Source organism: Motacilla alba, chromosome 2 (assembly GCF_015832195.1).
Source record: "Motacilla alba alba isolate MOTALB_02 chromosome 2, Motacilla_alba_V1.0_pri, whole genome shotgun sequence".
Taxonomy (NCBI): Eukaryota; Metazoa; Chordata; class Aves; order Passeriformes; family Motacillidae; genus Motacilla; species Motacilla alba.
Genome location: NC_052017.1, coordinates 75,197,360 through 75,221,259, shown reverse-complemented (window position 1 = coordinate 75,221,259; position 23,900 = coordinate 75,197,360). Strand labels below are relative to the sequence as shown.

Here is a 23,900-nt window from a genome sequence, read left to right as displayed (position 1 = left end):
AAAAGCTCTGTTAGCATTTAATCTTCTGCTTCACACACACATTTAGGAAAATAACAAAGAAAGATAGGCTAGAACAACAGAGTAAGGGAATGAATGTAGGCACTGTGTTCTGCTGTACTAACACCATCACTGATTTTCATTTTTTCTTTCTGATAAGGTTTTTAAACACAATTTCACTACCAACCATACATTCGCTGGTGAGAAATTTTATTCTGAATTTGCCACAGACACAGGTGTCAAAATGTAACAAATGTTTTTCATCTATACATGACACAACTGTAAGTAATATTATTATGCATCTCATTAGGGGAAAAAATAGTGCACGCATATTGTGAATCCACAGACCAATTCCTGTAGGTGACTATACTGAATGCTTCTCAACACTTCTATAAGAATTACATGATCATCTCTCCATGTCTATTTACATCACATTTTATCACATTCTATAGCATTCTACGGCTCCTTATGACAAAATTTAATTAATTCTCATTAATTCTATGTAGTGCACAATTCTTGTGTAGATAGGTAGCCACCTCCTAGATTGACTTTAAAAGTATCAACATTTGAGTTGCATAGCTGAAGGGGAGCAATATCCCTCTGCCACTTCAAAGTCAAAAAACTTCCAAAACTCTTAACTAGTGGGAGTATTAAATGGCTGGTACAGGCTTGTGAAGTACTGGGAAAATGCAGTTTAGGAGAGAAGGGCAATAAGCTGGAACTAGCACTGGGAAGTTAAATGACTCCCAGCCCAGAACAAATTAATTTCTGGTGCCTGCAGGGAATGGTCGGTCTAAGCAAAATGCCATCTGGCAGCAGGACACAAGAACTATGCTTATTTTGCAAACACACTGCTCAGGACCACTGCAGAATCAGACATCAGGAAGAGACCAAAAGGCCCATTTAGCCTATTCTCCTGCTCCAAAGCAGGATCGATGCTCTTTATGTCTTTCCTGGCAAATATCTATCGTGTTGTGAAAATTCTTCAAGCAAAAACCTATTCCAGTACCTCAGTCCACCCTTCTCTGAAAAGAAAATTACTTTGTCCTCTGTACACTACGTTTTTGAAAACTTACCATGTTCCCAGGCAATCTTCTTTTCTAAGGAATTTTTTGGACATTAGGCTTTTGACAACTTGAGCCACTCTTGCAGACTCTCATTCTTGCATTGTGACCAAGGCAAGGGCAATAGTTACTCTGAGCATGCAGAGTATAACAGGACTATAAAGAATTGCCCCCTAATGCATAATTAGGATAATTAGGAAATCATGCAAGTGCTGTAGGAATTTAAGAGACACAATGACAAAACCATTTCAATGACAAGATGATTTACAGCAAACAGGCAATCTAATTTTTTCCAGCAAGCAGCAAATGTAAACTAGGAAGAGAGGGGAATGCACCACATCATGTGACATAACAAGTTTGGGGTTAGAGAACGCCTGGACCTTAGCATACCTTCCTTGAATATCTTTTTCTTTTTTTTAACTCATCCTACCTTCAGAAACTTAACATCAAAGGCACCCATATTGCAGGAGAATATGTTTCTAAATAAGCAAAAAAAGCTAAAACAAAACTGTAATCTGTGTACGTCTAGGCACAGAATATTAGAAACATTTCTAATAATAAATTTTAGAATTTTTTTTTTCATTTCATCCCTCTTTCAGAAAGCAAAGTACATTGAGACAATTAAGTAATATGCAATTAGTTATCAAGCATTTACAGCTTGTTACTCACCCACTGGAGACATTTCTGGGACACTGGCAACATAAGGCCCATCCAGAAACTTTGGCTCATTATCATTAATGTCCTGAACTTTGATGATGAACTCTGATTCAGGCTCTAGTGGTTTCTTGGTGTCAACATCCACAGCCTGAGCTCGGAGTGTGTAGAAAGGTTTTTCTTCTCGATCTAGGCTCCTTATGGCATGAATATCACCTGTGGTCTCATCAATGGTAAAAACTGTGCCGGCACCATCTCCTGAAAGTGTATATTTAACAGTGCCAACTCCCTTGTCCAAGTCAGAATGAAGCTGGAGAAGAAAAATAAGAACAAAAGAGAGGACAAAAACATTAATGGCCTTTCCTAGGCTAGACAGCATTTAGCATTTTTTTTAATGCAATAAAAGATTTTGAGGAACCAATTTTTTTAAGTCCTTAACTGCCTCTTAGTGCATGGAAAAATGTGGGTAATATGATATGCAAGACTTTTACTCCTATCTAGTATACAGCACAGACTTGCTGCAGTTCAGTAACTAAAACTGCAATGAAGCAGGGCTTCACATTTGTTATAAACTGAAATTTAAGACCAAGTATGTAAAATCACCCATGGCCACATCAAACAAATGTGAGATGACATGAGAGTGTCAAAAGCTTTCACAGGCATTTGGCTTTCAGAGAAGAAAAAGGGAAATATCTAATTATTTAAAGAGCAAGAGCTTGATGGCATCTGAAACTCAGACTTGGTTAAAAAAAAATACACTTCATGATTACAGTAAATGCTAAACAGAACTAAAAATACTGCCTTTTACACAAATACTTGATCCCTTACTCTTGTCTTTTCTGAGATAATCATACTGTAGACTGTGAATCTAGGAATTTCTTGCTCATTTTGAAAGAGTACAGAACTCAATATTTTTTTGCCTTAAATACCAATATACTTTTTTTACTGGCTATTACTCTGATGAATCTCAAGTTATAATTTAAAAAAAAAATTTAAAAAAACCCAACTTGAATTTAACTTCTTGGATGTTTTTGTCCCTTTAATCAGTGTCTATCCTACAATAAAGTGGTCTTAAACATTATTTTAAATACAGGATTTTAAATCCAACTACAGTATTATTAACTTCTTTCTCAAATGCCTTTACCTGCTCCATACTCATAATTTAAATATATCTAAAAGCTTTGAAAAGATACACAAGGTTACATCACTGATGCTGAAACAGTTTTTAAAATATTCATCCACTTTTCCCATCTAATGAGGACTAAAAACATCTTCTATAATGGCCACTGGTCAGAATGGAGTTTTCAAGAGTGAATTCTCTTAAGCTGAATTGTAAAGTGGTTATGGATATAGACTTTATTTACATGATATACTGCCCAAGGTGAAACACAATAGAGGAAACATGGGATATGAAAGGAGATTATGTAGAAAATGAATTACTGAGAAACTAAATGGTTTTGGTAATGGGGCAAGAAGCCAAGATACAGAAAAGGAGTTAAAGGCAATTACTAACATTTATAGCTATTGACTTGAAATTGAAAATAGGTCCTTGTGACTGTGGAAGAGGTCGTGGTTTGTAGCACAGAGCGAACATGAGCTTAGTCTTTTCTTTGTCTACTTTTTCATCTCACCATTCTTGCTCAGTGAACATCCTAATTTCTGATTTTTCATCTAGCTGCCCCCCACATATGATTTTAAATTATCTCCCCAGTCCAAACTAATGTATTTTGCTTCCAAGGTGTTAAATATTTCCTTGCTTGCAAAATGAAAAGATAAGGTAGTCTGAGATAATTAATGCCAATTTCTTCCTCCTTATTTTAATTTAAATGGCTCAAAACTTCCTGCTGTTTCATTACACTCTGCTCAGTAAAAACTTGGTATTTTCCTTCCATTATCATTTAGAGGCTTACAGACACACATCAAGAGAAAAAAAGAATCAAAATGATGATTAGATAGCTTGAAGAAAAAAAATCTTAAAACTTTTTAAAGGGAACCAGACAACTGTTTTAGTAGTATCCCTATATTAAATAAAATTTGTATGGGCTACATTGTGAAGAGTGCCTTGATGCATACTCCTGAAAATTATAATATCACAGAGTAAAATAATGCAATTATGAGACAGGAATTTGTAAACAGGGAAGCATGACAAGATTACTCCCATCTCCTGTCATTGGATTTGGCACTAAAGCTGAGATGGTTGAGTGTGTTTCTGATTGCCAGCTGTAGGTTTTGTGTTCAACTAGTAACAAATCAGGCTGTATTGCATGTCTTATCTGAGCCCTTGGATTATACTAGAGAGAATCAATTATAGTTGCTTTTCCTAGCTCGAGAAAAAGCAGGAATAGCAAGGTCTCCCAAGACAAAGGAAGACTGAAATACAAATACTAGACTAAACATAGGTTTTTTGTTTTTTCGTGTTTTTTTTTTGTTTTTGTTTTTGTTTTTGTTTTTGTTTTTGTTTTTTCCCAAATCTATTGGAGAAAAAAGGTTTACAACTGGTAGGAATAGCAATTCTACAGTTGCAGATGTATTCACTGGGCTTCACAAGTATCACTCATCTAGTGAACTGTTCCACCTATTCAAGCAGAGCTGCAATGTTCTGCATTAGCTGGGATGTGTCACAGTGTATTTATTCACCAAATCTGCTGATTTTGACATAAGCTTCCTAGATGACATTGCATGCCAATGTGCAAATGCATGCTTATTTTGTAACCCCCATCAAGCTATGCAATTTGTGGGTCAATTCAACATTACACAGTTTCAAATTATGGCAGGGGAACAGCTGATTGATTAATTTAAAATTAACTAAATTTTCCAACAATAAAGGGAATGCAAAACTTAGATTCAGATGCAAGGATGAAGAGCAAGAAGCTAGCATTAGCTGTACTTACACAACACTAGCAAATAATCCTGACTTTCAATGCCTGAAATTTTCCAGAAAGCAGTTTAGGCTAAAGAATAAGTGCTTGCTACTGTGTCTTGATTTATGTGCTACAAGCTGTATTGCACTGGAAGAAAAGACATTTATTTTTTTTGTGCTGAAAAACAGAAGATTTGTGAGAGACTAGTTTTTCTGACACTGTGTCCACAGCAACTTTGGGTTTGCATCCCATTTCACCTTCTTGCTTGCACTTATTTTCTAATTCTTGGTCTTCCATTATTGCAGTAAAATTAAAGGGCAAGAGAACAAGTGCTCAGATACTACCTGCTTCCCTCCCCACAAGGTGTTTACATTCCAGAATCACCTGAATTTACTGCAACAAAGTTGTACAAATGATTGTATTCACACAGGTTGTCTTAATTTTATGCTTTCCCTATAAATACTGAATATTAAAAATGCAGCAGAGGCTTGGAAATGTAAGGGATTCATTTCTATCCTTGTTGAAATATACACTTGTATTCTACACACAGTTTAGTGTCAGATCTTTGGGCAAATCTACCCCAAGTGTAAAACTAATAATTTCTTGCGGCAAAACTCTCTTAGTGCAGAAAATCATGAATATTTTTCCATGACAGCAGAAAAAGACATATCATTCCATAATTCTTGCTAATGTGTACAAACAATAACACATTTGGCAAAGGAAATGACTGATTAAAAAAAATATGAATAATAAGATGGAGACTATTGTAAGATACATTGCATAAATCTATGCAGAAATTATGACAGTGTTTTTGAATCATATCCAGTACCAGATGCCAGACTGAGTCAGTCTACAAATCCATGTGATCTAGCAATCTGCTTCAGCCTGTAATAAGCTGAATGCTAGTTTGCTTCAAAGAGGATGAAAAGTTGGTAACAATTCTCTACTAGCACATCTGGGAGAAATTATTTACTCAGTTCTTCTGACAGTTTCTAGCAAGAAGCATGATTGTTTGTATTTTAGCAATAAATTAAGATCTTACTGCTTCAATAACTCAGTGTTATCAGCTCTGTGTCACTTCAAGAATTCATACATCTGCACAAATAATTTCAAACCACATGAAAGACCAGTAAATGCATTAGGTAATGTATTTCAAGAATGGGTCTATACTCCTAGGTAAATTGAGCATTGCAGGAGTATGGATCAGATGTATTTGTTCCTCAATATCCTGTGGTGCTGATTTTCTCTTTAGCGTCCAATTCATCTGATCCTCACCTGTTCACCTTCTCTTTCCTTAAATACTTCTATGATTTCTATAAATACAATAATTTTGAAAGTCAAATATGTAAATTTGCATACATAGGTAAAGAAAATGGAAGCAAAAGAAGCTTAAAAATTACAAAATAGTTTACTTTAAAATGAAACAATCACTATACCCCCACAAATCATGCCAGAACAAGGCTATGACATCTGCCAGGATTGCTGTGATCTTAATTTCACAGCAATACAGACATTGAAAATAATTGTATGAGTTGACAACTTCCCTTTACGCATTTCTCAAATGCCAAGGAATGCTTAAAACCCCTAAACTGATATATTTACCCTTTACCCTATGATACACTCTGAGATTCTAGGTCTTATTCCAATGCCAATTTCACAGGCCGGAAAAAAAATTTAAAAATCACTATCCCATTTATTTCTTGCTAGTAAACCAGTTTAAATGCTACATTGCAGTGCATATCTGGACTTAAAAAAATTTAAGTGTTTCAGGCTATTAACTGTTCCTTGCCTGCACAACAGTATTAGTTATACATCCCACATCTTTATGTCATTTTTCTTTATGCAATCTATTCTAGGACTTTACTCCTTTATTTTCTCTTCCTGCATCTACTCCCAGGTACCACCATTCATTCTGTAGCCACCAGCCCCTGTACTATCTCGGATAAAATGTGCAATGAAAACTATTTAAGAAACCAGAACATCTATTCAGCTCCAACATTACCTAAGACTGAAAATACAGAATGGTGGCTTGAACAGATGAAAGGTAAAAAAGGCCATTTTTGTGCAGTTAACATAGACCCAAGCAGACGTATTTTGGCAGATCTCTACTCCAAAACTGTGTGCTGGAACAAGGATACCCACTACAAGAGAGGAGGGTGTAAATGAGTCTGGAGACTTTCTATTTGGAAGGCTGCCCTTTTAAAATATAATTATTCTACACATATTTTCTCTTGGCAAGAGCTCAACAGTCTACACAGATTGCATAGCTTTCTTTAAAAACTGATAATTAGAATCTAATGTACTGCTTTCACACAAATGTACTTATTCCTTCTGTCTAAAAATACATAAACCTTGAAAATTTTCCTAAGATTCAAAGGGGTATGGAAGTGCCAGAGATTTTAATTCAGGACATGGATAAATAAAAAAAACCAAACAAACAAAACAGTGTAATTGTTGCCGATCAAATCCAATAAAATAGCTTTTCTGTCTTTCCCTCTCCATTGCACACACACTCACCACTGCAGAGGATATTTAGGGACAAGGTCAAATCTGCTCACAACACAATCAGTGCAAATGTTTCCTGATCCTAAAAGTTTGGATTACCTAGGGCATCTTCTGAATAATAAGTTAATATGCATTAGTCATGTAGACTAAAGGTTGTGTTGAGACGAGTTAAGACACTACTAAAAATGGGTCAGATGAATGACAACAGGTGTATGGAAACAAGGAGCAACTAAAATCACAGAATCAGAGAATCCTGGAGGATAAAAAAGACCTTTAAGATAGCTGAGTCCAACTGTCAAATCATGAGGTAAAAGAAAGGTAAACAAAAGGAGAAAAGAATAATTTTTTTAAAGGACATTTGGAAAAGAACAATTTTCAAAGCTGAAAATTATTTGTACTAGGAAAAGGTGTCTTTTTACTAGCTTTGTACAGGCCTTTTATAAGAGACTTCTATCTGTGAGGCAACTTTCTTAGTACTATGAGAATTTCAAACAATAATTTAAAATGTCAGTTAAAGGATGCATGTGTGTCTACACATATATATTCAAAAATTTTAAAAATATTATTTGAATTAAGAAGCTGTGCATATATTATCATCATCATGATTAATTTTCTTTGTGTTGTATTTCTATGTCTTCTTTTTTTTATGCTTCATAAAATATCTGCTTCCAAGAATTGACATCCTTCTGACTACTTTTTGAAAAAAAAGTAATAAACAATATGGTTCTGCATTTTGAAATATCTTCCTGTTCAAATTAGATTAGAATACAACCTCATTCAAAAATAATTAAGTAAAAAGAATTTATACTCTTTTTTAGTCATTCTTGTTTTGCAAATAAGGCTTTATTAAAATTAAAACACTTATTATCCAATTAAATAAAACATTATCTCCTCCTGCCATGGGGAATTAGTCTAAGCACACTAAGTCAGAACAGACTTTTTCAATAATGAATGTGGTTGTCAGGTAGTAAGATGATAGCAAATGAGTCATTAGAAAGGAATAAAAACAGTACCTGACCTTCTCAGTTCAGATGAATCTTCATCTCTACCAAAATCATACCCTTGAGGAGCTAGGGATTGTTATTTTTATAATTCTTCTCTACATTAATATTTTTGTTGCATTATGTGGACTTTAATAGCAACACTTCTATAATCACAGTGAAAAAAGTCCCAATATTCATTTTATGGAATGCCATATGTGTAAAAAATATTGGCCAATGAAAAATGTTATGCACTAGTAAAACATTGAAAGAATAAAAATGTCTCAATAATGTCTTAATATCACTTAAATATACAAGCAATTATACATGTAAGTTACAATTTGCATAGATTTCTGATGATTATTTCTGCATCACCATTTCATCTGGAACTGATACATATAGAAATACGTGTTCTGCTCTGCCCTCTTCAACTTTAATGCAAGAATCAACATAAAAAGTAATTTTAAAAATTAAATTATTCTTATTGGTCTCATATAATGCCATGTTACAGGGTGCTCTGTGTACACATGTTGATCAATTTCAGTTCAGTTATGTTGAATGACATTTGAGAAAAATGTTCTGCAGAATGGTGACAGCTGATGCGGACATCAATCTGTTGAGGTCTCTGAGTATAGTCGTTGTCAAGTAACAGCGTAATCACAGGTTTCAACAACAAATTCCAGTATTGACCATTAGACAGCAACAGGAGACAAAATCTGAGGAAATTTTTCAACTTCTAATTTCTTCTTTATCCAGCTCAATTTTATATACCCTTCCGAAGGATTATGAGTTACAATGTAGTGTGCAGCTGCTGATGACAGCTCAGTGGAAAAGGGTTTTACCATATTATTAAATTTTTATAATTTTAGAATTTTTAAAATTATTTAACAGGAACTGAGGAGGGGATTGAAAGTGCAACCCTCACAGTCCAAAACCCCTAATGCATCACATGGGAAAAGTGAAGTTGTGTCATGTATCCTCATACATGGATGAAGAATTTCTTTTCACTACTGTGCACCCAAAATCTGTGGTAAATAATTTTCTGGGTTGAAGGAGGCTGTGGAAGACATCACCTGTTACTAATGAATGCATTTGAGTTGGCACCCGTAGACCTGGTTTGATCTACACCTGTGAAAGCACTGCTACTCCCTCTGTACCCATGCCTGGCTGGAGTCCCTGTGGTTAAGTTACAGGATAATGTTGATGTCCAAAACTCAGAAATGCAGGAAGGGAATTTGCCACAAACAGGGCTCTGGGGAAAAAAATCATCCCAGCTTTAGGCAGGAGATATTTGTATTCCTCTTCAAGACAACACTTATTCACTGATTATGAAAACTAAATTAAGAAAAAACAGCATGACAATCAAATTCTAACTCTTGCTATTTAATTGTGAAAGATCAGCAAAATGTTCAATGTCATTGCTGTAATCAATTAAAATTGTCAGTATGAAGGGGTAGTGATTTTTGAGGTAGTGATTGCAGTATTTCTTTTTTGAAAGAGGAATCACTATCAGAATATCAAAAAGAGCTGCATCTCTCTAGATAATATATACTGACAGTAATACATTATTTTGCATGGTGTTGCCTGCTGTATCTCTTCTACAACACATATAAAAGATCGGTGCGTGAAAATATTAAATATCTGTATGAATAAATACAATAAAAATAGACACTAGAGAATTAAGTCTTTATGTGATTTTTTCAAAATCTAAACCAAAATTTCTAAGACACCTGTTCAAGGAAAGTTTATAATTTCTAAATACTGTCTACTTCTATTTATGAAGTTAGTCTCTCTACAGATCACCAGATAACCACTGTTCAGAAATCTGAGAACAAACAGGAACTTTATACTGCAGAGTGTCACTGAAATGAAGCTGTTGGCAAGGTTACAAATTTTCAGTTTAGAATGAGGTGTTTATGCTCCTGAAATGACAAAATATGTTTTCTTTCTAGGGTGTGTGAATGTGAACCAGTTTCTGCAGAATTATAGTCTATAGATCTCTTAACCTGCAAGGTATAAAATCCTGGTTAGTTACTTGGACTTTTCTACACGTAATAAATACCATAATCATCAGAGGACACACGCTTTATTCCTAATCTCACCTAATAGTTATGACATTATCGACTTGATTTTTATTTGAGATTTAATTTATGATGGAAGCTATAGCTACAGCAAGTCCCTTGCATGAGATTTTTTTCTCTCACAGCAGTTGCCCTACCAATGCTAGTAGGAATATCTTGTGTGATAGGGAAGAAAGTGTGGGGTGTGCCATTCAATTTCTGAAGTGACAGACAAAAAGACATCTGCCTGTTGACAACTGCCATGCTGCTGGAAGAGATCTTGACTCTGAGCAGCTTCCCACTCTTTTTCTTGGTGGCATTCACTTCTTCACCCTAAACATCTGGAGCTAATTGAATTCCTGTAGAGTTCTTTATATCAGACTGTCCCATCTAGTTAGAGGAATTGAATAGATGACTTTTGTAAGCCTGGTTCTTTCAAATTAATTATGGAAAACTCAAATTTCCTGCTGGAGTTGCTCTTCTGAGAAGGGAGCAACTTGTATGAGGGATGGTAGCTGTGAGGCAGCATATATTTCCATACCACAGCTGCAGCTAGGAGAAGAAATACATCTCCAGCTATGCAGTCATAAATATCTAAAGGCAAAGTAGTCACAAAGTAGTTATCTCCTACTGTTCATCAGTCCCTAACACAAAAAACCCCAGTTAGGGGTTAGCTGACCTCCATAGTCACATAAATGGTGCATGTGACCGCACACAAAGTGAATCCCAAGCCTGACTGGCTTACTGAATCAGCTGTGCAAAATATCCAGACATAGCTTCTCTGTAAAGCCAAGGGTTCAGTATCATTCCTACAAGTGTATCCTAATTAGGCTCCCTAAACTAGGTTTACTCTACTTCAGGAAGGCACAATTTTATCACACACAGAGGCATGAAAGGACACGTTGTTATACACACTCTCATTACCTTACCCATTAGTCTAAATAAGCTGAATTTTTTCTGTGCCCAAGATAATAATAGAAATAATAATATCAACAATACTGATAAATACACAACTTTTAAGTATTTCAAATAAATACACAACTTTTAAGTACTTCAAAAAGGCACTCTGTCATAAACAAAAAGTGACAGGTTCTTGAAGTTAGAACATAAAAAGAAAGTCTAGAACTGTAGCAAACACATGCCTAGAAATGTGTGTTGAATGAGAAATAGTTTAAATCCATTGCAATTGTAAAGGTAAAATATTATAAACTGATTATAAAAGCTTATGTTTAATTTTATACTGATTGGAACCTTATTTAACAAATACATCTTCTGCTATTTTCTGATTTATATCAGCATGCCTTTAAACTCTAGCTGGAACTTGGAAGGGTTTAGAGTAAAGGTCTACTAAATTCTGCTGGTGCTGATGAAGCTTTCTTCATTTTTATTCTTCCCTTAATTCATTTTTCTTTGGTTTTTTTCCAATATTTTTCTTTATTGACCACCTAGCAAATGAATGTCAAAAACTCCCTTCCTCATGTATTTAAATTTAATGTTAAGTTACATACAAAAAACTTGTTCCATAAATCACACTTGCTGTAAAGATCTGTCAGCTAAGGTGTCTCTTTTTGTTTGATAATGATATACTAGAACAGGTAGGGAATGACAGAGTAGAAAGATTTTACCTCAGCCTGTCTATCACTGTGACAAGGCATACTATCATAAACTGTTTGACCAGTTCTCTTACATAAACAGGAAAAAAAATCTTTGTTCCATCATAGAGGTAGAAAAAATAAATGTTAACTCATATATTAGAGGGATAATTTTAAGACATTTCCAGGCACAGCATTTTATGAGTGAAATATGATAAATTTTGAATTTTTATTTTCTTTGTCTTAAGTTGGCCCCAAAAAAGTCAGGCAGACATTCAGACTACAAGGTACACCAAAAAATTGCAAAATATTCCAGCAAGCATGAACAAATAAGTTTAATGTGCAAGGAATACAAAGTACAGCAAGGAAACTGAAAGAGCTCTTCTGTGTCCTGTGCATCAATTCCAAGAAAGCACACCCCATGAATAATATTCTGGCTGCAAGATTTCCTCAGAATAATATTTTTAAAGGCTGTATTATTACACAGCACTGTTGATTTTCTTCAGGTTACAGAAGTAGCATAGGAAAGGGTTGTGCTGTATGTACTTCTTTCATTTTGCTGAAGCAGTACAGAGAAGTGACATGCTGCATAGTTTGTAATTTTTGCTAGCTTGTGACACAGGGTTTTTGGGTTTTATTTTTAAGGTTTGAGTTTTTGCAAAAATAGGTAAACATTCTATTTTAGTGGAGTCTTTGAACTAATCAACATTTGCATGAAAGAAAAGTAGGTTCTTAAGACACAGGTAAAGCATCAGATAGAGTTTGCTCTTTTGGCTTGGATTACTTAAAACAAGCAGCATTTATATGAAACTGTACAGAACTGAATCAAATCCCAGAAATCCTGTATATATTCTAAGGTATGGATACATTAATATTTCACATATTGTTAAGCTACAATGTGTAAGAATATTGGTATGCCTTCTTTTTAATAAAAATGTCACACCTATGTACTAACAAGGAAAATATCTTTCACAGCTCAAGGTTACATAATTTCTGCTCAAATGGAGCAGTTTAATTATAAATCTGAATATGATTGTCTCTGCTGGATTCTCCCAATTCAGTTTTTTGAAAAACATGTTGAGTTTGCATACAGTTATTAACTAGCTATAGCAATCACTTTCAAGATTTACTCATGTGTTTCATGAATAAAGACAAATATTCCTAAGAATCCATTGAGAGTACAATACAACAGATAAAAGAAACTAGAAAGCTTTATAATTTGGAACAAAAATTACTGTACGGCTGATGTAAGATATCTGTTTTCTATAGCTGTGGCTGTACTTATGTTTTCTATTGATGAGATGGAAGAACAGCCATGTCTGCTGCTGCTATTGGGAGTGGAGAAGAAAAGAGAGTCATTTTACCCCAGAGACAAGAGGGTGGGAAGGTCATTCCTACAGAGAACTTGGAAGAAGCAGGAAGTGAAGTAGAAAAACTGTTTCTGGATGAGCTTGTATTCTACTTTTCTGACAGAACTGCTCATTGACACAACAGAGATGTTAATTTGTTCCTATCTTGTATATAATTCTTCTAGAAGTCCTGGGAAAATCAATTAACAAGGACAAAATCTCTCCAGGTTCCAGGGAAGTGTAACTGTGTCCATAAAGCCTAAATCTTGGACTTTAGAAAGCCAATGGCAAAACTCCCATTGTCTCCAATTTTATTCAGTAATAATTAGGGCCTTGCAAGCACTAGCAGAGAACTCTCCTGCAGAGTATTGGCAGGGTTCTCTCCTGCAGACTGACAGTAAACATTTTCTTTTGTTTAAGTTCATGCACTTAGGGAAATTTTCTTTTCACCTTTAAGTATTACTATACTAAAGATCTCAAAAAAAACCAGAAGTTTTTTTCTTGTGTGGAAATCATTCACCATATCTCCCGCTACCCCTCCCAGTCCTCCTTTTTCATTTTCCGGAACTTCAAATACCTCAAATAACAGTATTTTATTGTTTAAAGATTCAGGGGTAGGATAAACTTTAACAAAAACTGCTTTTTCAATTTAACCTTTGTTAGATAGAAATTACTGTGAAATCCTTTCAGTGTTGTGGGAGTTAGTTGTGATGTGGCAGGTCTTTTATCCATTCATAAATGTTTGCAGAAGTCAGGCTTCTTTCACTGACAAATATTGCAGCTATTGGTAGCTAAATTCACCTGCATTTGCAGCAGCTGTTAATTATGATCAAGGAAGTGATATTCAAAAAAGGGAACCCATTTTAGAAATTTTCCTAAAAATATTGCTTTGGAATAGCAATATTTTTGAACATAGGATCAGACTTCTCTATTAAATAATAATATATTCACTGGCTGTAGACCTTCTGAGCATCAAACATCATCTTTCCTTTGTTGTCTGCCTTTAAGTATTTACAGATTTCATCATCTTATGACATTTCCCAAATGTAGAAGCCAGGACTCTGGAAAGTGTTTGCACCTCTTCAAAGAGACTGTAAATATTTTACTTACTGAATTATAGAAAATCTCTATAGTGAATAAGGCACTTTAAGAAAATTTACAACTTAGTGACATTAATTTTGATTATGCCTGAAAGATGTATGTATAGAATGAACAGGTAATTGCAGTTATTTACTAATGAATTTGCCAAAAATGAGTAAACGAGGAAACAGTAGTTATTTCTGTTGCTTCCACTTCTTCAGGGAAAAATATTCTAGATATAAAAATTGCCAAATCTGTTGAAAGCTAACATTTTTATTTCTATTATAAATTGAATAATTAAATATTTATTTTCATTGCAAAGGTTTTTGTCAGAAAATCTCATTTCTTTCAAGGATATCTGATGATGATTTGTCTTCTGCAGTATTGATTTAATGAATCAGAATAGATTCAATGTGAAAACTAACTCATGAGCATATTCTCTTGCAAGTAGTGCTTACAGCAATTGGACAGTAATTCACTCTAGTAATGAGGCAAATTGTATTTCCCTATCTCATTCAGAAGCAAGCTCTAACTACCAAACTATGATCATAGTGTGTGACTGACTGTAGGAACATAGCAGGTACAACCCCTAAAAAAAGGGAGTCTGCAAGCCATCCTTGAAAAGCCATTCAAGGTTGAACTCTGTGAAACTGCACTTTATTTATCTAGTGGGAATAGCATGTAACTGCCAAAGCCCATATCCACAGCAGGGCACAGGTCTATTTACAACAGCCACGTGCCCCACAGAGATAATTGTTTTAAAGGAATCAGGTCTTTAAGTAGTTAAGTCTTATTTCACTCAATAAGAAGAGAAAAAGGCTTTATGCACAGAGCCTCCCACCTTCCCACCCTGACCTTCTCCATCTGCACAGGGAAATAGCCATCCTTCTTGAGCTGCTATGAGATCCAATTTAGAGCCATGTCCTTTACTTTAAATTTTTTGAGAGTCTGGCTTAGCAGAATGAGAAGAATACAGCATCCACTTGTAGTGAGCCTTTTTAAGCTTTCAGAATAGATTCATCTGTTGTTGGCATACAGCTGGCCTTGTTTTGAGTGCTGCAAAATTTTTGTTGAAAAAATCATATAGCAAAGACAGAAAAAAAAAATTAAGCAAGGCCAAGCTTTTGATTTACTATATGTGTGCCTTAAATGTACATATTTTTCATCCTAATGATACACTTTCTGGAAACATGTATTGGTGATGTTGGATGCCAAATACCTGTCACAACAAAATTTCATGCTATAAAATCATGAATAAACTATGTCCCAGAACACTTACAGACATATCAGGATAATGTTCTTCTCTAAGAATTCAATTGAATACCAAATTTACTCTAAATATTCTTTTAAACTTCATAAACTTAGCAAGAAACACCAATGAATATTTTAAAATTCATAAATACATCAAGATTTCTTTGCTTATCAATAACTAAATATCCTAGTTAGACTGGGCTTAGCTTGATTGACAAGCCATTTTAATACCAATCTCACACAAAATAAAAATAATCTTAAAATTAGTTTGATTTAAAAAATACTACTAAGTAGTGGTGTTTCCATTAATGGAACAACTGGTCCCCAGGGCAATAGTTAGATACTTTCTTCATAGTTTGATATAACATCTGCATTCTACCACTGCTAGCAGTGTAGCATTTCTGACTTCCTGAAGCATCTGTTTTGTGGACTGGGTTAGTACTGTGGACCCCTATAAACAATTCTGGGTCTTGTGTGACTCCTTTGTTATCAGCACCATATGGCTGACTGTGGAATATGGGATTCTTTGGATTTTTTTTTTTTCTTGTAAGAACTCAAATTTTGTCCCTGTGAGATAAACACATACAAATTCTTTCTTAAGTGTGAGATGAATGTGAAATTGAAGCTACAGTTTAGAAGAAAAAAGAATGGGACCATCTGAAGATGTCTGTTCAGTGCATAAATAAAAACTGATTTGATGCTGATTAGCTTGCTCTCAAAAAAATTTGTCAGTATTTAAGCAAGTTTGCCCTCAACAGACACTGTTTTAAATTTTAAGGAGCAACAAGAAATATTTTTGGAAGACAGAAAAAAAAAAATGTACAGAGTAGTTCTCCAACTTGCCTGTGATCTGTGAATGTCATGACTTTGATAGGCAGATGAATAAGTGCTTCAGGCAGGCTGGGCTGTACAAAGCACAGCTAAGAACAGATACATGGTCGTCCATAAAGAGGTTATAAAAGAGAGGTTACAGGTCTCAGGTGGAGGATATTTCTTCTCCTGAGTGCAGTGCAACTTTCTAACATACATCGTCCCCTCAGCACAGCAACATAAACACACCAGAATCATTAAGGGAAGATTTTAAGGTGCTTCCAAATGACTTCCCAAAAGGGCAAGACTTCCCAAAGGACAAGTAAACCATGGTTTTCCCAGCATTACTGACTACATTTTGCAGGCTGATCCTGCTGTTACACCTACCTCTGTCCCACAGGAAAGGTATGTGTGCCAATGCCATGCCAGGGCAGCAGATACCAGATCTTTCTCTACTTAGCCCACAAGAACTCCTACATTGCCTGGCTGAGCAGTACTGCCAGCTGTGAAAAGAATGGAAAAGCACTTTTCCCTGTGAACTGGCAAAATAATAAACTAGTCCTGGCAACAGCAAATTAGCAGCACATATCAGCACTGCAGGGTGTATATAGGATTTGTGTAGCGACACGCTGAGTCCCAGCGGTATTACGGTCCTTGACAAAGAAAAGTTAATGATGTTCAGGTTCTACAAAGCCATGTTCATGTAAGAGCTACAGATGATAACTTTACATCAATTATCAGAGAGCATTATCAACCCTACTTAGAGGAATGGAAACAGACAAAAAAATAGAATGGTACAAAGAAGCCCAATGGTACAATTTGTAAACAGAATTCAGAGAAAGCGTACTGACTTTAATGGCAGTACTCAATCGTTCAGCTGCCTTCCAGCACAATAGTTGTAGATGAGTGTGAAGTTTGCTTTTCATTCAAGCTATAAAACCTCAAAAGTCAGAGAAATGAAGAAGAATAGTCTAATTTTATAGAACTTCAGCTAGGAGCACCTAAGAAATTATTGATCTTAGGAACTCCAGTTGAGTTAGTGAGAGAGAGAGAATGAATAGAGAAACATCAGCTCTACAGAGAACACCAACTAAAGCAACTTGTTCTCCTTCCATATGAACCTGGGTCAGTTTTACAAAGGTTTAAGGTCAAAACCACCAAAGGTCAAGACTGCAAAACCAGAGGACCTATGAGAACAAAATTTGGATCGTTTACCAGCTCAAAAGTAAATAATTAAATGAAGTTTCCCCGGCTGCAGGTTTTACGCACACAAACAGGCACCCACAGATTGTCCATATGCTTGTTTTAGAGTAGTTCTTTTCCTGGTTAACATGGAAGAGAAAAATTAAAAAAAAAAAAAAGAAGAGAAAAGAAGGAAAAAAAAAAAAAAAGACTGTGATCAAAGGTGTAAATTGCATGCATTACTAATGGATGTTGCAAAACAGTTAAATGTTTCCAAAAGAAAGGGCAAATGAATTTTACATAGCCAAGTATTTTAAAAATACACATTTTATGAGTACCTTAAAGGAAAAAAACAGATGGCATTTTAGACTGCGTTCTACATACAAGATTTCTCTATCACAGATTTTGAATTATGTATATATCCTTCTCATATCTTTTATATATAAAAATGTTTTAAAATATTAATTTTCCTAGGTTAGAAACTATTACCATGAATATTTTCAAGAGCACATTTTCAGAATTACTAGCCTTCAGAGAAATAAAAATAATGATAAGAGCATAAACAAGTATTTAGAAAATTACTTCTGTTCTTCATAACACTTTGTATCATTTTTACACAAAAATCTTTATCTTGAAAAATTCAGTTTTTAGTTGGAGTATTCTATTTCTCTTTCAATTTAATAATAATAATTGAACTACTCTTCATTTTATCTTTCATTATTGCAGTGAAAAGATCTGTTTAAATAGAGCATCTATTATAAACTAAATATGATAAAAATAATTTTTCATTTTTCTGACACAATTCTTCTAACTTTCCATTGCCTGTTTCATGCTTTGTCTTAACAACCATTTAAGACCAAGTCAAAATTCATTCAAATTGACATATTTTGGTGACTTTAATAAATTTGATCTATCTCATCATTTTTATTGCTCTTGATATGTTTTTTTTTTTTGCAATGTCAAAAGAAATGGGTGAATATGTTCCAACACAGATAAGAACAAATCATAAAAGGACAACTTGGACAAATGTAACTTTTACTTGCAGATCACACACAGACACATAGACACACAGACATGCAGCACCAAACTTGGAAGTTAATTTCTTCTAAATCAATATCATTTTACACAGGCAATGTAAAGATTTATTTTTGGTACCTAGATTTTTTAAGGATTGTAAGTCATGAAAGATATGCACTACAAACTTGTTTTTTTTTTCATATTCCAGAATGAAAGGACCATAAGTATAAATATCACTAAAAGTTACTCCAAAATTGAGATTATACACTTATGCTTTATACTACTATTTCACATTCTTTCTTCCCTGCCTTAGTACATTAGCAGTATACATCCCCTTTGCTCAGTAGGTCATCTTAAAAATACTGGAATATTCAACCAAAATTTAGGGAAAGATGGCAGACTTAATATGCCAGGACTCACCTAGCCTTGGGTAGTGTCTCTGTATCTATTTTTTATTAGACACAAACTGTACCTGTGTTAGCAGGTAACATGAACCAGTTACAGTGTTCTGTAGAATGAAGCAACTGATGGAGAGGAATGTGCAGGCAATAAACGCACCTCAGGGTTTTCTGTTGTGAACAAAATCTCATCTGGTTCAGTGGATTAAGTGCCAATTCATGTAGTGCATCCTCTCAGCTTTTTTTACTGAGAAGTGATCATATTTGTACTCTCCAAGACCTCTCCTGATGTGAACAAATCTACAGTAAGTTTGAATGACTAACAGATTTCTCTCAAAAGTGCCCTTTAATTCAGAATAAAAACACTCATGAAAATCTGCCAGCTATCTGCCAGCTATCACTTTTTAATTTTGGAAGAATCAAAATAATTTTTTTAAGAAAGATCCCATTTATTTCTTGGACACAGTCCAAAATGGAAGTGAACTTTATGTCTGCATTGTATCTTTAAATAAAGATATAGAGCTCTCATTAGCTGATTATGAAATTTGTGGTGGCATAAAGTAAAGTGAACTGGAATTTAACAGGATAAAATGAAAATTTACTTTAAAATCCCTGAATCTGAAAAACAATTTCTGAAAATGTTTTTCCTAATAAATTCTATCAAAATGTGTGGGGTATTGACAACATTTAGAAAAATGTCTCTATTTACTTTGTAGGCACTGTTTTAGGCTCATCTTGTTCTTTAGGGTATAACATTAATGAATATTAAGACTAAGAATGAATTTCAGAGTTTTTTTAGACAGTGTCATGAAAGAATATCAATGGCTTTGAAAAGTCCTTGATTAAATTTACCCATGCTTATCTTTGTAATTTACTTTTTTCCCACAATTTGAGTTACATTACTGGAAAGTAACACTGGAGATAAATTACTGGAGCAAATAATTTCTGCCTACTTGTTTAACTCAGCATATGGACTTGTACACCACTAACAAATACGACAGTAGACTCCCCACAAACACACAGAATAAAAGAACCTTTGGTTTCTGTCCTAGATATTAGGAAAATGGATTTCATGCACCCTTTTTCTTCCAAAAAATACAGTTTTATATTTTCACCAATAAAACAAAATTATCTGTACAATGCATAAAATGTGATCAAATTCAGGACATATTATCTTGTATAGCCTGTAGGAAAAGTAATGTCAATAGGCTAATTACTTATACCATTACTTTTTACAAGTTTTTAACTACTAATACTTGGAGATAATTAAAGAAAATGAGCAGGCTGTCAGAATTATTTAATACACTGAGGAGGCCATAACTTCAGAATCAGTCTCTGGGGCTGGGCTCCCCAAAGAAACATGTTAACAACCTATTGCAAGGAACACAAGTGAATACCCAAAAAGCACAAGGCAGACAGACTGTTACGAACACAAGACTCTTGGCCGCCTGTTTTGCCAGTATTTTCATAATTTTGTCATCTATTTCAATGATCCATGGATACTGTGGGCTCGTGAGGACTTGGCAGCACTGACCTTTAATCCCCTTCCCTCTTCCCCTTGAGCTTACTTTACCTTACTTTCTACCTTGCAGTTACAAATTTGACATTATTAATGTCAAGACTAGGAATGGACTTGGAAGCTAACTATTTAATCTAAAGAGCACTGCAGTGCTGGATGTAGGAAAATTTAATCAGTAATCCTTTATTTAATTTCCAGGTAGGCAGATCTGCCCAGCTCCCTGTTACTGTGTCCTTCAGCTGAGACACAGCTGCCTACTTATCAATCCAGACAATAGCAAACTGTAAACCATTATTTATATTAAAAGCCCCACATTTAACAAGAATTAGAAAAAAAACAGAAGGATGGACTTTCTAGTTTTTAAGGTTTCAATTTCATTTATAAATTATTCAAGCAAATAATTCAGTCTTCCTGTGCTTCAACTCCCTACTTAGGGAAGAGAGCTGCTACTTTCTTGCCTCACAGAGCCACTGCAAGGATAGTGACTGAAATGTTCAGATGCCTAAGTGATGAGGCCCATAAAATCATGTCTTTCAATCACTCTACCTTACAGACAGGTTAATAAGTAAAGAGGACAGAGCAATTAATATTTTTGTAGGATAAATTAAAATTTCTTTTTAAAAAGTGTTGCTCCAAAACAAAATAATATGTTAGACATTAATTTATTTTTTAATTTTTAGTATTTCTAATTTTACTACCCTGAATAATAAAATTATGCTATATTTGCTGCCAGATTCACCTGGCAGAAGACTCAGCTTGCTGAAGAAGGAATGATCAAGTGCATTTCAGAACCAGGCCTTACAATAGCTTTCAGATATGATAGTGCAATGAACATGTCAAAATGGTGAATAGAGTAAATAAAATAGTTCATAAAAAAGAACCAAATCCAGTCTTGTTTGCATCTAAATGAAAAAAAGACTTATTTTTTGTTCTTTATTTTGCGATACAAAAAAAGCAGCTCAAGTTCTTGTTTCTAATATAATCATACAGCTGTTACTGCTTTTTAACTTCCTGATAATATTGAATTAGTATATTAGCATATAAATTACTCAAAATAAGTAAGTATTTTACTTTTTAAAAATACCACAACGATACATACCTTTACTGAAAAGAAATTTTCAGTTTTACTGGTCAGTTTTTCAAGTTTTCGGCATCTTTATAATGATTCTTTATCTATACAAATGCTGTCTGCCAGAATTCATTTGGCTTGTGCAGGAATCTCCTGATTCTGCAAACATGCATTGATTATTTTCTTGGACTCTAATACTGGCATCAATTAAACTAGAAGCAGTTACCTGCTGTTAGGCTGATACAGCTGGATTTGACAAGCAAGAGCTATTAACTGGCTTATATGACAGTGCTGAAAAGTACTCTTGGTTTCTAGAAAATGTATATTGCACTAGTAATGTCAATGAGGCTTTTTTCCATAGCTTTCTCCTCTACAGTCTATGCTTCAATTCTCATAGTAAGAAAAAAACAACATTGCCACACCAATTAAATTGTCCTATCTCACTCTTTTATTATAATCCTTAATTCACATCAGATTTATAGGCTGATGGTTTTTGACACAATACCTCTTGTTGACAATCCAAATCTACAACTTGACACACTCAGGAAAATATCTTTGGATCCTGCATTATGAAACACTAAAAAACTACTGTCTTCAAAGTAGTAATTTTACACTGACACCAAGGTACAAGAAAACATAAAAAATTCAGAATCAGCTGTGATCAACATCTTACTGAGACACCACTCCTGAAAACCAGTGCTATGAGAAAAAAATCAAACAGAACAACCTCTGCTGAATGGCATAGAATAATCATCAGGGACTACGGTTTACCCACTGCCACAGTGACATGGAAAAGGATTTACTGATTGAAACTCATTTATTGACATTATCCTCTAGGATATTGGAACAGAAAATTCTCTCATCTTGTCACACCTTAAGCTTCTTTAAAGGACAACTTGAACTGAACACCCAAAAAAGGGTTTTTGAAGACTCAAAAATTAAATAAAAGCCAAAAGACTGGTCTACACATTCCTGACAGTCCTAAATTCTTATTCAACCAGCACATAAAACACTTACTCTCCCTCAAATCCCTGTGGGATTTTGTATATGAAGACTTTATGCAAACATATAGAACTCTGAAGGTTTTTAAGTCTGCAAGATGAACAAGGAATTCTTCCACAGAAGTAAAGCAGAAGGTGTAATAAAAAAAAAAAATCTTTTCATTTACTTCTTGATTTTCAGCTTATCAGGCAGTCAGAATAAAAAGACATGATCACAACTCTCATCCCCTTAAAGAGGTCATCTTATTTTCATGGAGCAGATTGTGAAGTGTAATTCAAATCACCTACTGCCTTTTATAAGAATGCCATAAGATTTGCATAAGAAGGTAAAAATATCCCAGCAAGAAGACATGCAGGAATATTTGTGCTTTGTATCTGTCTGTTTTCGTAAGCATGTTTGAGTTTGAGTGTGGGTACTACTGGGGTTCATGGGTTGTCACATTCATGCTGCATGTGGATGATGAGCTTATCTGGGAGGTTTCACTGCACCTGATCAAATCCCCTAACATTCCCAAACTGGCCTGAGCATAAGCTGAGCTAGTTCCCTCTCAGAGTCAGAGAAGAAACCAAATCACCAACTGAGTGTGTGGGCTGCATCCTCAGCATAGCAAATGTGTTTTGTGCTTAGCTCAGCTTCACATAGAAGAGATCCTCTGGGAGACTTGTAAGGGCCCTGAAGAGGTTCAGCTCTTTTTAAGGATGTTTTAAGGACAATCCTCTGTCAGTGACATGGACTAAGAAAAGTAAAGAAGCAGTTTTTGTGGAATGGCTGGCTGTATGAGATACTGAAAGACATGAAGATTTGCAACAACATCCCAAGCCTCTTGCTAACCGGACATTTTTCTTGGCATTACATTTGTAATAATTTGTAATATTGTAATAATGCACTACTGCCTTATGTTTTTTGAATCTAATGTTATTACTAATATATCCAAATCAACAAAAAATCAGTAAATTGCTATGTGAAGTACTGCAGATGTTTGAATTTTACATATAAAGACATATAATATATTTTTCACTAGGAGTCATGCTATTTAATAAAGTGTATTTTTTCTGTTTAGAACTGATTTCTTACTTGATGAAATTCCTTGCTCATTAAACTATCCAAACCACATGAATCAAAGTTAAATAAGTAACTTTTGGAAACATGACTAATATAAACACTTATCATTATTTTATTCTGGGTGTAGGAGCATGTCTGTTACTGTCCTTGGACCCCAAAGCATGGTATGCTGCACTGGGTGCACGTGGCCTCCAAACCTGAACTCTGCCTCTGGCAAAGGTGACGGTCACAGTTCAGCACATAATTGCCAAGTGTCCAGTAGTTTGTGGCTATTGGTGGTGACTACAGTTATTAGCCTTTGGCAAATTGAATTTTTATTAATTTCTTCATTCTTTTATCATTAACATGAAAAATTCTGTTATCACAGCAGCCTATGGCATGGAACTACCTATTTTGGAATAATTCATTTGATGAAGATTCACTTCCTTTTCTTTGCTCTGAATGAGCA

At 34.7% G+C, this 23,900-nt stretch overlaps 1 protein-coding gene across 8 annotated transcripts in view; it reads right to left on the bottom strand.

Annotated features, from left to right (window-relative positions):
- The window catches only part of CDH12 (cadherin 12), a 539,049-nt gene that overhangs the window by 119,397 nt on the left and 395,752 nt on the right, over positions 1-23,900 (bottom strand). For all 8 annotated transcript variants that reach the window (XR_005259646.1, XM_038160521.1, XM_038160530.1 and 5 more), the window contains one exon: positions 1,731-2,025. Coding sequence is in view for 7 of the 8 variants with exons in the window: in XM_038160521.1 (XP_038016449.1) it covers positions 1,731-2,025 (295 nt within the window). In the remaining variant the exon portion in view is untranslated. The remainder of the gene's footprint in view (positions 1-1,730; positions 2,026-23,900) is intronic.